This window comes from Athene cunicularia (assembly GCF_003259725.1).
Source record: "Athene cunicularia isolate RWA chromosome 18 unlocalized genomic scaffold, athCun1 chr18_part1, whole genome shotgun sequence".
NCBI classification, from domain to species: domain Eukaryota; kingdom Metazoa; phylum Chordata; class Aves; order Strigiformes; family Strigidae; genus Athene; species Athene cunicularia.
The window spans coordinates 2,210,981-2,223,070 of NW_020799123.1; the positions used below are offsets into that span (position 1 = coordinate 2,210,981).

At 52.6% G+C, this 12,090-nt stretch overlaps 1 protein-coding gene across 5 annotated transcripts in view; it reads right to left on the minus strand.

Moving 5' to 3' along the window:
• Positions 1-12,090, minus strand: part of PIK3R5 (phosphoinositide-3-kinase regulatory subunit 5) — a 57,818-nt gene that overhangs the window by 13,351 nt on the left and 32,377 nt on the right. For 4 of the 5 annotated variants that reach the window (XM_026861227.1, XM_026861229.1, XM_026861226.1 and 1 more), the window contains exons 3-6: positions 6,133-6,233; positions 4,659-4,727; positions 3,769-3,907; positions 1,360-1,429 (exon numbers count right to left, since the gene is read on the minus strand). In XM_026861227.1, the coding sequence (XP_026717028.1) occupies positions 1,360-1,429; positions 3,769-3,907; positions 4,659-4,727; positions 6,133-6,233 (379 nt within the window). Of the gene's footprint in view, positions 1-1,359; positions 1,430-3,768; positions 3,908-4,658; positions 4,728-6,132; positions 6,234-12,090 lie in introns of those variants that run through there. The other variant, XM_026861230.1, reaches the window with a different exon arrangement.

A 12,090-nucleotide genomic window follows, 5' to 3' on the forward strand; every position in this document is an offset into this window, starting at 1 on the left:
GTTAGTCACAGCCGGAGGGTCTCGGGCTGTGCAGGGCTGCCAGACCCACGCTGCAGTGCCAGCCGTGGGCAAGGAGGAGGTAAGAGATGAGCACCCTCCATCCTGCTCCTCGGCACTATCCTTGGCACCATCTCTCCTGTCACATCTGCAGGATCACCAGCCCAATAATTGTTCAATCAGCCCCAAGCATGGCTCCATCCCAGCAGCCAGTTGTCCTAACTGGACATCCAGCACACACAACGAAGCAGGGTGGTAGAAAATAAGTAGCCCCTAAAACATCTTCCCCCTCTAAGCTGCAGTCAGAGCATCACTTCTGGGCTTTAAGAAGAGCCACATCCATCAGCTGCATTTTTGCTCTGGACCTCAACACAAATATCCGCAGGCTTTGAATTCCCAAATCTGCAGCCCAGAGCTCGTGTGTGTGTTTGTGGAGGAGAGCAGCCCACCCCACTGAGCAAAAATGGCTCTGAATTAAGGACGTGCTCTGCTGTGCTTTGGTTCTAGGAAGCTCAGCCAATGGGCACAAGTTTTCAGTAACCCCAAGGTTCAGCTTGTGTAGTTTTGTGCCAGGTTTTCTGAAGGTTTTCTGCAAATATAGCCATCCTGCTGTAAGTCATCAGTGGATGCACTTGCACCAGTATATGCATGTAGAGCAGTGGAGCTGTACTGGTAAAGCCACACAGCAGCACCAGTGTAGCTGGGTGGGATGGAGGTGCAGCTCCAGAGATGCACAGCATGAGTGGACAAGCCAAAACAGGAGGAGACCCCTCCTGCACAGAGCAGAGGTGGCTGTGAGTGAAGGACTGCCCCTGGGGCTGGGGCTGGCACTGCAGCCAGGAAGGGAACACACCCCCCGGGCTCATTTTCCTATTTACAAATGAGGTGCCCTGGCAGGAAGAAAAGTTCAGCCCTCGAATAAGATGCAAAGCCTGACTGTGCTTAGAGCTGCAAGGCTTTCATTAATTGTTGCACTGGGACGGACTCACTTCTGACCCCCTGCAGGGTGGGGGCTCCCAAACAGGCAGATCAAAGCGTGTCCTGGCTGTTCTCCAACGTGTGCCAAGTTCAGCAGCTCCCTGTGGAGGAGACTTTGCCTTCCCTGCTTGCACCCAGATCTGCAGCCCTGTAGTAAGCAGGGCTGCAGGATGACCCACAGACCCTGACCGGTGGCTGTGGGAATGCCACAGCTACCTTCCCCATCCCTCCCCACAGCTCAGTCCAGCTATCCAGCTCTTCTCCACGGCACCCACCACTACACCTTTGAGATGCTGCTCGCTGCAGCCCCACTGCTGCTTCAAGCAGTGTGAAACCGTGGGGATGCTACAGAGCGGCACCAGCTGCGCCCATGGCCACACTTACACGGTGGAGCTCTGGTAGTTCTTCACAGGCAGTCCCTGCTCTGTCCTCACCAGCCTCTGGAAGGAGATCCCTGGGGGAGAGAGCAGAGAACATGAGACATGGCACCACCACAGACCGGTCTGCCACAGGAGCACACTGACCTTCCCTCCTAATGTGGCACTGACCTGGCCCTTATGGGGACAGGGCACAGCCACTGTGTAATGGGACCAGCCCAGGAGCATAGTCTTGGGATGTGAAGTGTAAAAGCTCAGAGCCATGGGAAAGCAACCAAAGGACAGGAGAGCTGCTGCATCCCCAGTCCCTTCTGCCCCACTGCTGATGTGGGATGTGAATTGCATCGATGATATTTAGCAGCTTCTGCCACTTGCTTTAGAACCCCCCCTTTAGACTCCCTGGTTACCTCCCTGGGACTGTCCCCAGGATGCCCTCAGGAACCCCAACCAGGTGACAACAGGTGGACCTGGACTCGGTGGCAACAGCAAAGCCCATGTCACCCTCAAACAGCAGGACTGGGGTACATCTTGGGAAAGATCTTATGACATCAACAAGATCCAGCACCCTTATTACTGCAGGCAGCCACATCTGAACCCCAGCTGCTGCTCAACAGCCCAGAGGCAGCACCCACAGGAGAGGCCCCGCACCCACAGGCAGCTCATGTTGATCCACACAGGCCCCCTGATTACAGCAGTGTTGAACCTCTCCTGCAGAGGCATCAGCCCCAGTTTACAGATAACAACTATTGCATTCTTGGCAAATACTGCCAGCAGATTGTTCTCAGTTAATATTTACCCTCATCTCAATAAAAAGCTTTTGCTTCAGCCTTGCAGCAGGTCAGGGAGGCTGTGCAACAAGCGTATAAGCTCCTGGCCAGCTTGCCAGCAGAGGACACGTTTTCACTGGTTTTGGCTACAGCTGGGGGGAGAGGCCATGGCGAGGGGCAGCACCGGGCTCCCCAGCCCCAGCAGGCCAACACCTCCCACAGAGCATCTTTTGGCAGGGGTGGGGGAATCTCATATGCTTGTAGGAGGGGCAAAATTTTTGGACCGAAGTCCCCAGCTCACGCAGCCTCAGGCAGCGGTGATGGTGGTGATGGCACAAGAGCGGGATGTAGCAAACCCACCCTAGCACTGGGGCTTTGGTGCTCCAACACAGCTCCAACTGGTGTCACAGTAATGAAGGACCAGGAAGGAGCTGAGGAAGTCCACGGTTGCAGCAGCACAGGACAAGCATCCCCACAGCCGTGCTGGTCCTGCAACAGCCCAGCCAGACCTTGCCTGGTGGCCATGGCCACTTAAACTGGTGGAGCCTTGAGCTGGGGGTAAATCAGCCAGTCCAGGGCCAATACTGTAGAGTGTTTTGGGGGTTTTTAATCTTTGTTCCTTTGAAACCATCTTTCATCCCATCCGCACCTACAAGCTCCCACCTCTGCGGGATGTTGCTGCCGTGACAGAGACCCTGCATTTCACATCCCCGTTGGGGCTCTCCACAGCAGCTGTCCAGTTTGAGGATGCAGAAAAGCACCCCCAGCCACAGCCCATGTACCTGTCCAAGGCCTCCCAAGCCTCGTTCAGAGCTGGTCTTGCTGCTGTGGCCCTACGCAGGATTAAACAAGGGCTGAAATCTGCTGTGTGGTAACAGCTCTCCATAAACCACCAAAAGACAGGGAGATTAGGAGAAAGGGCCTTTTAGAAATAATTGGAAGACCTGCTCCATTGGGAACAACAGGACATCTACAAGGAGTCCTTAATTAAGAGGAGCACTGCTGTTGCCGATAGATGTGCCCAAAGCCGTATCACAAGGTAGTGTCTCGGCTGTAAAGAAAGAGCCAGGGAGTCCCTCAGCCCTATGGAAATCTCCACGCAAGGGCAGGCCTCAAAGGCTCCAGCCACCTTAATGCCGATGAATGGACCCTCTGTTATCATCCCAGTTACACCACTGAGCATCTTTAACTGAGCATCTCAAACAAAGACCGGGGCTGGGTGGGAACAGCTAGCACATGCTTTGCCATGGAAAAGACCCACCAGACTGAAAGGCAGCCAGGAAATAGTTACACGTTTTGCTAACTCACACTGGTCCAGAGCTAAGGCTCCCTAGGATGCTCCCACCACCTTGCACGCAAGGCAGCCACCAAAAACAGAACCCTGCCCTGCTCCTCCAGAGGCATCTGGTCTCCCCCTTTGCTGCACCCCAGGGCAAATCATCCAGAGGATGGAGGGCAGAAGTCCTCACCTGGAGAAGCTGAGGTTTGGGATGCACAAGGTAAATGTGGACACTACGCTCAAGGAGGGAAGTGGGGTATGAGACTACAGCAGGAGAGTCTCAGGAATTAACACAGGGCAGGCGTGGCTGGCAGCAGGTATTTTTGGGAAGCAGCAGGTGAAAACCTCATGGCAGGGCTGGAGCACTTACCAGGGGCCTTGAGCTCGTTGCTGATGAAGGTAAGCAGGTCACGGAAGATGTCACAGTAGGGCACAGGCCAGGTTAGGAAGCTGTGGTACACGCTGGCAGCTTTCAGGAGCAGGTCAGAGCCCGGGGGAAAGTGGGGAGCCTTGCAGGGACGGGGAGACACAGTTACAAAGAAAGCAAGGACACAGGCCTCAAGCACTGTGTAAAAACTCAAGGGTTTAGGCTGAAAAGTGGGAGGAGAAGAGGATCAGAGCAGAGGTTCACCCCATGACACCCTGTCCTCTCCCAAGGAAGGGTCAAAAGATCCCCACTGGGCACAGCTCCGAGAAAGCTTCATCCACTCTGCATCTTCCCAACCTCCTGGCTGTGGCTCACTTGCCAAAGCCTATATATAAATTTCTTTTTAACAACTACAGATCCATGCAGATGAATCGCATTACAGCCTGTGCTTTTGCAAGATCTGGCAGCAATGATTTCCTTAGGATAATGATGCATTGTGCTAATAATAATAATTAAAAAAGCATTTCCTGTGAAGGCTCTGCTTCTTCTTCTCATTAGCATTGCCTACATATTTTGCACATGTATAAAGGGTAGTGAAAAAAATTTGCCTTCTCTGCACAGAGATATTGTCTGTGTCCCTTTCTGATTAACCCATCTTTTAAAAAAAGCTTCAAACCACTAAAGCTCTTTTTTTGTCTCTCAGCTCGTGCAGTGGTTGCCTGGACTTGATCCCTGTAGATTCATACAGTATTTTTTTTGAGATGAGTTGATCAAAGCAGATCACGATGTTTCAAAGGCTACTCTGATGTCAGTGCCTGTTCTGTATGGCTCCGCAGGCCCTGTGCCTCCCCAGGGGCTGGGATCAAGCTACGTGCAGCAGCCTCAGGACTTACATACAGGACCGCATAGTAGAAGAGCAGAGCCAGGGGAGTTACAAGATCGTAGTCACACTTCTCCTGCACCTGTAGGAAACAGCACGAGGACAGAAGGATGAGCTGGGCTGCTTGCCACGAGTGTTACCTGAAAGCATCCTTGGAGGTACTAGGAGACTCCCCAACAGCACAGCCAAGCACCCAACCTGCACCATCCCATCGCCATCCCTGGCAGATTCCCTTGTCTCTATGGGAAGATAACCCCTAAAGCCCCAGTCACCCACACTGATGGGACAGGCAGATCAACACGGACTGCTGCTCTGCCTTTACCCTCGAGAAGTGGGATTTGGCCAAGCTCCCAGCCCTCTGATTCTCCTGATCCTTGCGAGTTGCATGTAATTCTATGAAAGTGGTTCAAAGAGGCAGTTTGGAGAGGCAAGGAGGCAGTGCAGCCCCTGCAAGTGGCTTGCAAAGCTTGGCAGCACGGTGTAAACCATGTATTTTTGTTCTAGCCTTTGCCAGTGAATAGCCAGCAGAATTATTTCACTGAGGGACATAGTGATGGCTCAAGGATATGCTTGCAGGCACTGTCTCCCCTTGTTCATGAACACAGCACAAAGTGCAACAAACCCTTACATAAACTTTAATATAATGGAACACTATCTGCAACTAGATCAATGCCAGCCATTAAAAAAACTATAAATGGTTTAAACTGAATCGTGCTCTTTTAACTGGTATCAGTTCCACAGCCTGGCAGCCTTTCTTTCTCAAAAAATAAAAAGCAGCATTTACTCCATCACATGAATCCCAGTGCTGAGGATTTAGGAAACACATCACCGTTTCCTGCCACATCAAGGGATTCCTCCAAGGTCTTCCTGGCCGCAGCCTGGGGTGACCCTGCTCAACCAGCTCCTCTGGCACACAAGGGGACCGCAGCAGGCTGATATGATCAGGACAGCTGCTGTTTCACTGTGCTTGACCCGACTGTCACCTGCTGTGTGCCACAGACCCTGCCTACAGTCCCCAGCCTCCCAGCTCTGCTCCTGGCTCTCCAGGAAGCCCAGCAGAGCCACGGAGTTTCCATCAAGAACAACAGGAAACTTTCCATTTTCTCTGATTCGGACTAGCAGCTCCCATCTTACGCCAGGGGAAGGTCTGGGGAAGGCTGGCCCCATCTGCGCAGCCCTACAACCCTGCAGATTTGAGAAATCAAAGCCCTTCCCCATGGATCTGCAGTGCTGCCCAAAGCGCAGGTCCTGGAGATGGGTTTTACCCTTCCCGTGTGCCGAGAGCTGGTGGGACCTACAGAGCTGCCACCACCAGCGTTTCAGAGCTGCCGACCCAGCATCACCTGACCCTGAGCTCCGGTGCTGCAGCAATACCTTACCACAACCCAAAAATCACCCACAAAGCTTTGCAAAGCTCTGCTTCAGGCAAGCCCTGGAGCTGACGCCATCTCAAAGCCCACAGCCCTCCCCCCCGGCCTCCGGCTCACCTCTTTGGCCTTGCTGAGGATCTTCTCCACAAGGATGAGGTAGTTGCCGGCGTCTCGGCTCACCAGCTCCTGCAGGCTCCAGCAGTTCAGGCAGAGCCCGGCTGCGGGGGAGACAGAGCAGCCATCACTCAGCCCCATTTAGGAAGGTCACAGGAGGGACAAACACTGGGGAGGGGTCAGGGTGAAGGCGTTCGCTGTCTGCGTCAGATCACAGTGGAGGAAAAACCCTTGCACCCTCATTCTGGACAGATCTAATCTCGCCAATTGGTGCTTATCTCAGCAGCATCACTTCATACCCAAGCACCTTCATGCTCTTGCTCACGCAGCCTGACAAACTCAGCTGAGCTGGATGCCTCTCCCCCAGGGAGCTGAGTACCTGACGTGCCTGCGCTGCCACAGAGGCCAGAGGGATGCCCACCTTCCTTCTGCCTGAGCACAGAAAACCCATGAGTGCCACCCCCTGTCCTGCTGCCCCCAAGCTGAAATACCCCAGATGTACTATCCAACCATAAACTCCCCCAAACCCTGCAAAATTCAGCTCCCTGTCAGACACACATTTAAACCCCTCCAGCTGCATCCCACCCAAGGGGAGATGCTGCATCTCCCCAGCCAGCCTCCCCAGGCCCTGGAGATGCACTATCACACCAGCATTGCTATAGTCAGTGCTCATATCAGCATCACTGTTAAGCCTGCCCAGCATTTATTCCATCTCTTAGCACATTCAAATTTTTGTTAATCTATTAAAACTCACCAGGAGATTACCCAGATATTGCCATAAGAGAATTGCTGTGCAACGGGATGGAGAGTCCTTCACCACAGGGGACTGAAACCCCGCTGGCCGCCCTCCCCAGACATCTGCTGGGACCCAACCAGTGACAATGGCCCAAGGTGTTTCCCGAGGCTGTCACTTTTCTTGGCAGCCAGGGCCAAATCCCAGATGGCCTTAGAGGAAATGATCTGCGTGAAGGCTGCTGGGCGCCTCTATTCATCCCGGCCCCGGATCCCAGGGGAGGAGGCGGCAGTGCTCTCCGGCTCTGGATCTGCAGACCAAGGAGAAGCACCTGCTCCTCCTCCTCCCTCCCAGGGACCCAGGCACTGCACACAGCCCCATGGAGAGAAGTTATGGGGAAATTTCAAGCAAACAGTCTAAAAAATATCTGAGAAGGGTCCATGTTTGCACCTCCCCCACCCCACATGGCCATGGATTGTTTCACCAGGAACAGACACGGTTCAGACATCCCACACAGCCCAGTCACAGCTCATGGCGTGATTCGGGGGTGCTGGCACTGGGACTCTTCCAACCTCAGTCCAAAAGCAAAACCAAGAGAAACAGAGAATCTCTTGCTGCAGGAAAGTGGGGCTAATGATCAGAGAGGAAAAATAAATATAAATCCAGCTGCTCTTCACTCATACAGGCTATTAATTGGCACAGAATTTGTTATCAAACACCAGCCCATTCATGTTGGCTGTCACGCTGGAGCTAACAAGGAAGAAACAATGCTGTGAGCTGGCAAGGAGACAACGGTATTCTTCACAAATCCACAGGTTACACTGTCCGTCCCTCAAACATTATTCCCAGCTGCAGAGGCTACAAATTCATCAAACATACAGACATGTCAATGCCATAAAAATACACACCCTCTAGGTGTTAAACTAGGCAAATTTAAACCAGAGGAGAGGCCTGCTGTGGCCCAGCTGGGAGGAGAACAATGATAAGACACACAAAACTAGTCCTGAAGTTGCAAAAACATCCTTCACTTGTCCCTCGCCATAGAGAGGCAATTGCTCACCAAGGACACAACTATTTCTGTGGCTCTATGCCTAGCTTGTAGCTGAATTAACAGGGCGGGAGCCTTCCCTCATGGGAAAGCCCCCCCCACTGCCATGCAACTTTTTACTTTTAATGAATCAACATTTTCCAACAGGAAAAGATCCTGCTGGAAAGACTCCAAGAAGCTCAGATGCACTCACTGTTAATTAAAGTTGCAGTTTTTAATTTGCCTCTGGTACTCCCAGCATCTTGCTGGCTTTGCTGACACCCAGACTGCAACCTTAGACTGTGATACCTTGTCAGTGAGGGCACAGGCACCGGTAACTCAGCGATGCTCCAGCTTTCCTTTGAGCCCCTTTCATAAGCCAGTGCAATGGCATAAAGCCACGGCTCTTCCTAAGGATGACTCTGGCAGATTGCTCAAATAAATCCATATTGTCTCAGAGTGTGGCATCCTCCAGTGAAAGCCCCAGTGCCTGCGAGATAGTCAAGAAATCAGCTGGCCCAGCAGAAGTGGTCAGAGCTGCTTTGCTGACCTTGGCAAGAAGCAGCTGGGCTCATGTGGTGCTTTGAAAGAACCCACCCTGCTTCAGCCTGGAGGATTATTTGACCCCTGAGAGCGTGGCTGGGCTGTGGCTGCCCAGGGCGAAGCGGGGCCACACGGAGCCGGATCCATGAGAGCAGCAGAGCTGAGCTCCGTCGGGTCGCATCGCCAGACGTGGAGGAGAACGCCGCTTCCTGCGCGAGCATAACCACAAATACAAATAGCCCAGCAAGACGCAGGCTCTTTCCTTCCTCTCACTTCTAGCAAGGGAGGAGGAAATTGTGGCAGTAGTAGCTTGCTGCATTATTCTGTGCTGAATGGGGCAGAGGAAGAGGCGCTGGGCTGCTTCCCCGGGGAGGAGCTGGGCAAAGCCGCTGTGAACGGGCTGGGGGGACGGGTGGTAGCAGGAACAAGGGCTCAAGGGAAGTGTCTTATAAATATAATTCAGACCAACCCATTTTTGGGTCTTCTACAAGAACTGTGAGCTGAGGCACAAGGACACAACCAGGTATATTTGAGTAACATCACTATAAGCAGAATTTCTGTTCAACTCCCGGTCACGGCAGGGCACTGGGATTACGCCAAACAGTGCTGGGAGGCAGCAGGCTGCCAGGGTCCGAGCTCCTAAATTTGGCAAAGTAGCATTAAGCAAAGACACACAAAACCAGCTCCATCCTTGATAAAAATACTTTCAAGCACAAAACAGAGCTTGGAAATCCTGGACACAATAAACAAAGACCACATGGCAAAGCAAAGTGTCCGGCACCACCAGGCAGTCAGGACAGGGAATCCAGACCTGGGTGGGAATTCCCTTCCCTATACACGCAGTCCAGGTCAGGAGTATTGACATTCCAAGCACTGGAAGGAGTTAGTCCCTGCAGCCATATTCCCTGTATCCAGACTAAAAAGGTTATTTGGGCACTGAGGGTGATCCTTCTAACGTTGCACAGGTCAGGAACAAAAGTTGTAAGTGACATTAAAAGCAAAAAGGAGCCACCCACCTGCAAGTGCCCTCTCCATCCCTCTGCAGGTCCACCTGGGACACAGCTGGGTGCTGCAGCAACACCCAGGGCCTTTTATGAACTGCAGAACAGCATCTGGTTTATACCCAGGCCAGGGAGAAGCTGCAGCCAGGTGAGAAACAAACTCTAGGCAGTTTTATTTGCAGCACTCCTCCATCTCAGTGCACTCAAGCAGACTGCTGGTTTGGTGTGATGATGAATCATGACACCATGCCAGGTCAGGCCACAAATGACAGGGACAACTCAGGAGCAGCACAAGGCATGAAGTCCATCCTAGATTTGTTCCACTGTGCCAGGTATTTTCAAAACCAGCAGCACCAGACCACCCTCCCTGTCCTGGGCAGATGAAGGTAGGATACACATGGAGGGTACACAGGAAGCTTGAACCAGGCTTTCTCCTGGAGTTTGCAATCACTCTTTAATTCACAAAAAAACATTTGTCACTATGAGATGCAAGGGAGGCCTCAGATCCGTGGGGAGCACGCAGCTTGGGGATACCCTGGGATGTGCCCCCAAGGCAAGCGGAGGGATGCTCCCTCCCATCACTTCAAGCAGGAGCTGTGCTCCCTGTTACCACCCCTCTATTGAGTTTTCAAGTGTTGGAAAATCCTGTGTTGGTGGGGAAACACTCCACGTCACTCACCTAAGCCCATAGCAAGGCAGGGTTTGCCGAGCTCGGGCAGGTGCCTCTCAGCTGAGCTAAACAGAAAGTAAAAATCACACACACACAAAACACTCAGCACCTTAAAGGAGAACAGTCTATGCAGGAGCTGTGGAGTGAGCCCCAGCTCTGGAGGTGTCAAGATCAGCTTTTAAAAATACACCTTGTGCAAGCTGCACAAGCCAGGACTTCACCCTCCAGCCCCTAAATTCTATGAATTTGTCACAAGAGGCACTGGAGATCTCCCAGCAGGTCAGTGGGAAGCCCCACAGCTAAAAAAACTGCTTACATCCACCCTGCCCTCACACTCATTCATCCGGTTTTGCTCCACTAAAACAGAAACCCAGTGCTACTTAATTTTTCTTTATACAGAGAGAATGAGTCAGATTTATCTGCCAGCAATACAGGCCGCCCAGAGCACCCGTGGTCCCGGCTGCAGGATGTTGGGGCTGCGACACATGGAGCTGCAGCAGAAGGAGGACTAAGCTGTGCTTGTCCCAGCACCTTACACCAGATTGAACCCAACGTGACCTAGACCCAAAGAAAAAATCTCCCTTTGGGAGAGCAAAACCCACAGCAAAGGATGGGAGCAGAGACCCAGTGCTGGGCAGAGGCTGCAGCGAGACCCTCGCGCCGGGAGGAGCTTGGGCACAGCGCACGCTCTCGCTCTTGCTCTGATCGCTATCGGCATCGACAAGGATGCCTGCAGCAAGATGGGACCGGGCAGCAGCAGCCCCGTGGGCGGCCTCGGAAGGATGAGGCTTCGCGATTTCTTTTCTGAGAACTGCACCAAGACACCATCCTCCCAGAGCAGCTCCTTCCTGACCTTGGTGGTTGACATTTCCCCTCTGCCGCTCTTCGTAGGGGGCAACTGTCAAGTCGGAAAAAAAAAAAAAAAAAAAAAAAAATAAACACCACATGCCCAAGCTACCTTCACCCACGGCACTGAGGCTGGGCATCGGCTCCAAGTAACAGCAGAGGGGTAAAAAGCAGACATCTCTACTTCCTCCCTCCCCCAGACCCGCTCCCACCATTTCCACTGTTCACAACAGCATAAGCTGGTTCCCAGTCCCAGAGGAAGGGCTAACTCGCAGTATGTTGTAAGTAGCGGGGTGAGAGGTGCCGAAAGCACAGGGGCAGCAAAAGCCCCACAGTCAGAGCATCCCCTTGGGATGCACCCCACGCTGCACAGCAGCTCCCATGTCTAAGCAGTGCAGCACCCCCCAGCACTGGAGCCACCCCAAGTGCTTCCACCCAGCCTGGGCAGTGATTTCGGCAAGAAAACCCACCATAAGCCTGGAGAAACCAATTCAAAGGTTAAAATTTGCAAGGTTTAGTAACACCTTAATTCTGCACTTAAAGCTGGAAGTAATTTCAGACATTGTTTTTTGCTATTTGGTGACTAAGGTGGAGGATCCCCACACTAGATTTCTGTTCACTCCCCATGAGGGTATTTAGACGATTGTAACTGAGAGGATCTTAAGCTTCTTTAAGGGACTCTAATGACAGGAGGAGGGGTAATGGCTGTAAGCTGAGGGAGAGGAGGTTTAGACTAAATATAAGGAAGTTTTTTACTGCGAGGGTGGTGAGGCCCTGGAACAGGTTGCCCAAGGAGGTTGTGGATGCTCCATCCCTGGAAGTGTTCAGAGCCAGGTTGGATGGAGCCTTGAGCCACCAGATCTAGCAGGAGGGGGCCCTGCCATAGCAGAGGGGTTGGAACTAGACAATCTTTGAGGTCCCTTCCAACCCAAACCATTCTATGAGTCTGTGATTCTATGATTCTCTTCATTAGAGCTGAGCAGACCAAACTCCCTGGGCACCACATGGGGATGTATCATTGAACACTCCTCTCCGTCTCCAGCTCACTAGTGACCCTCATCCATCCTCCCTCACCAGCATCCTTCATCCTCTGACTCATACACAGTCCTGTGGCAGAAACACAAGGGCTCCTTCCTCTCCC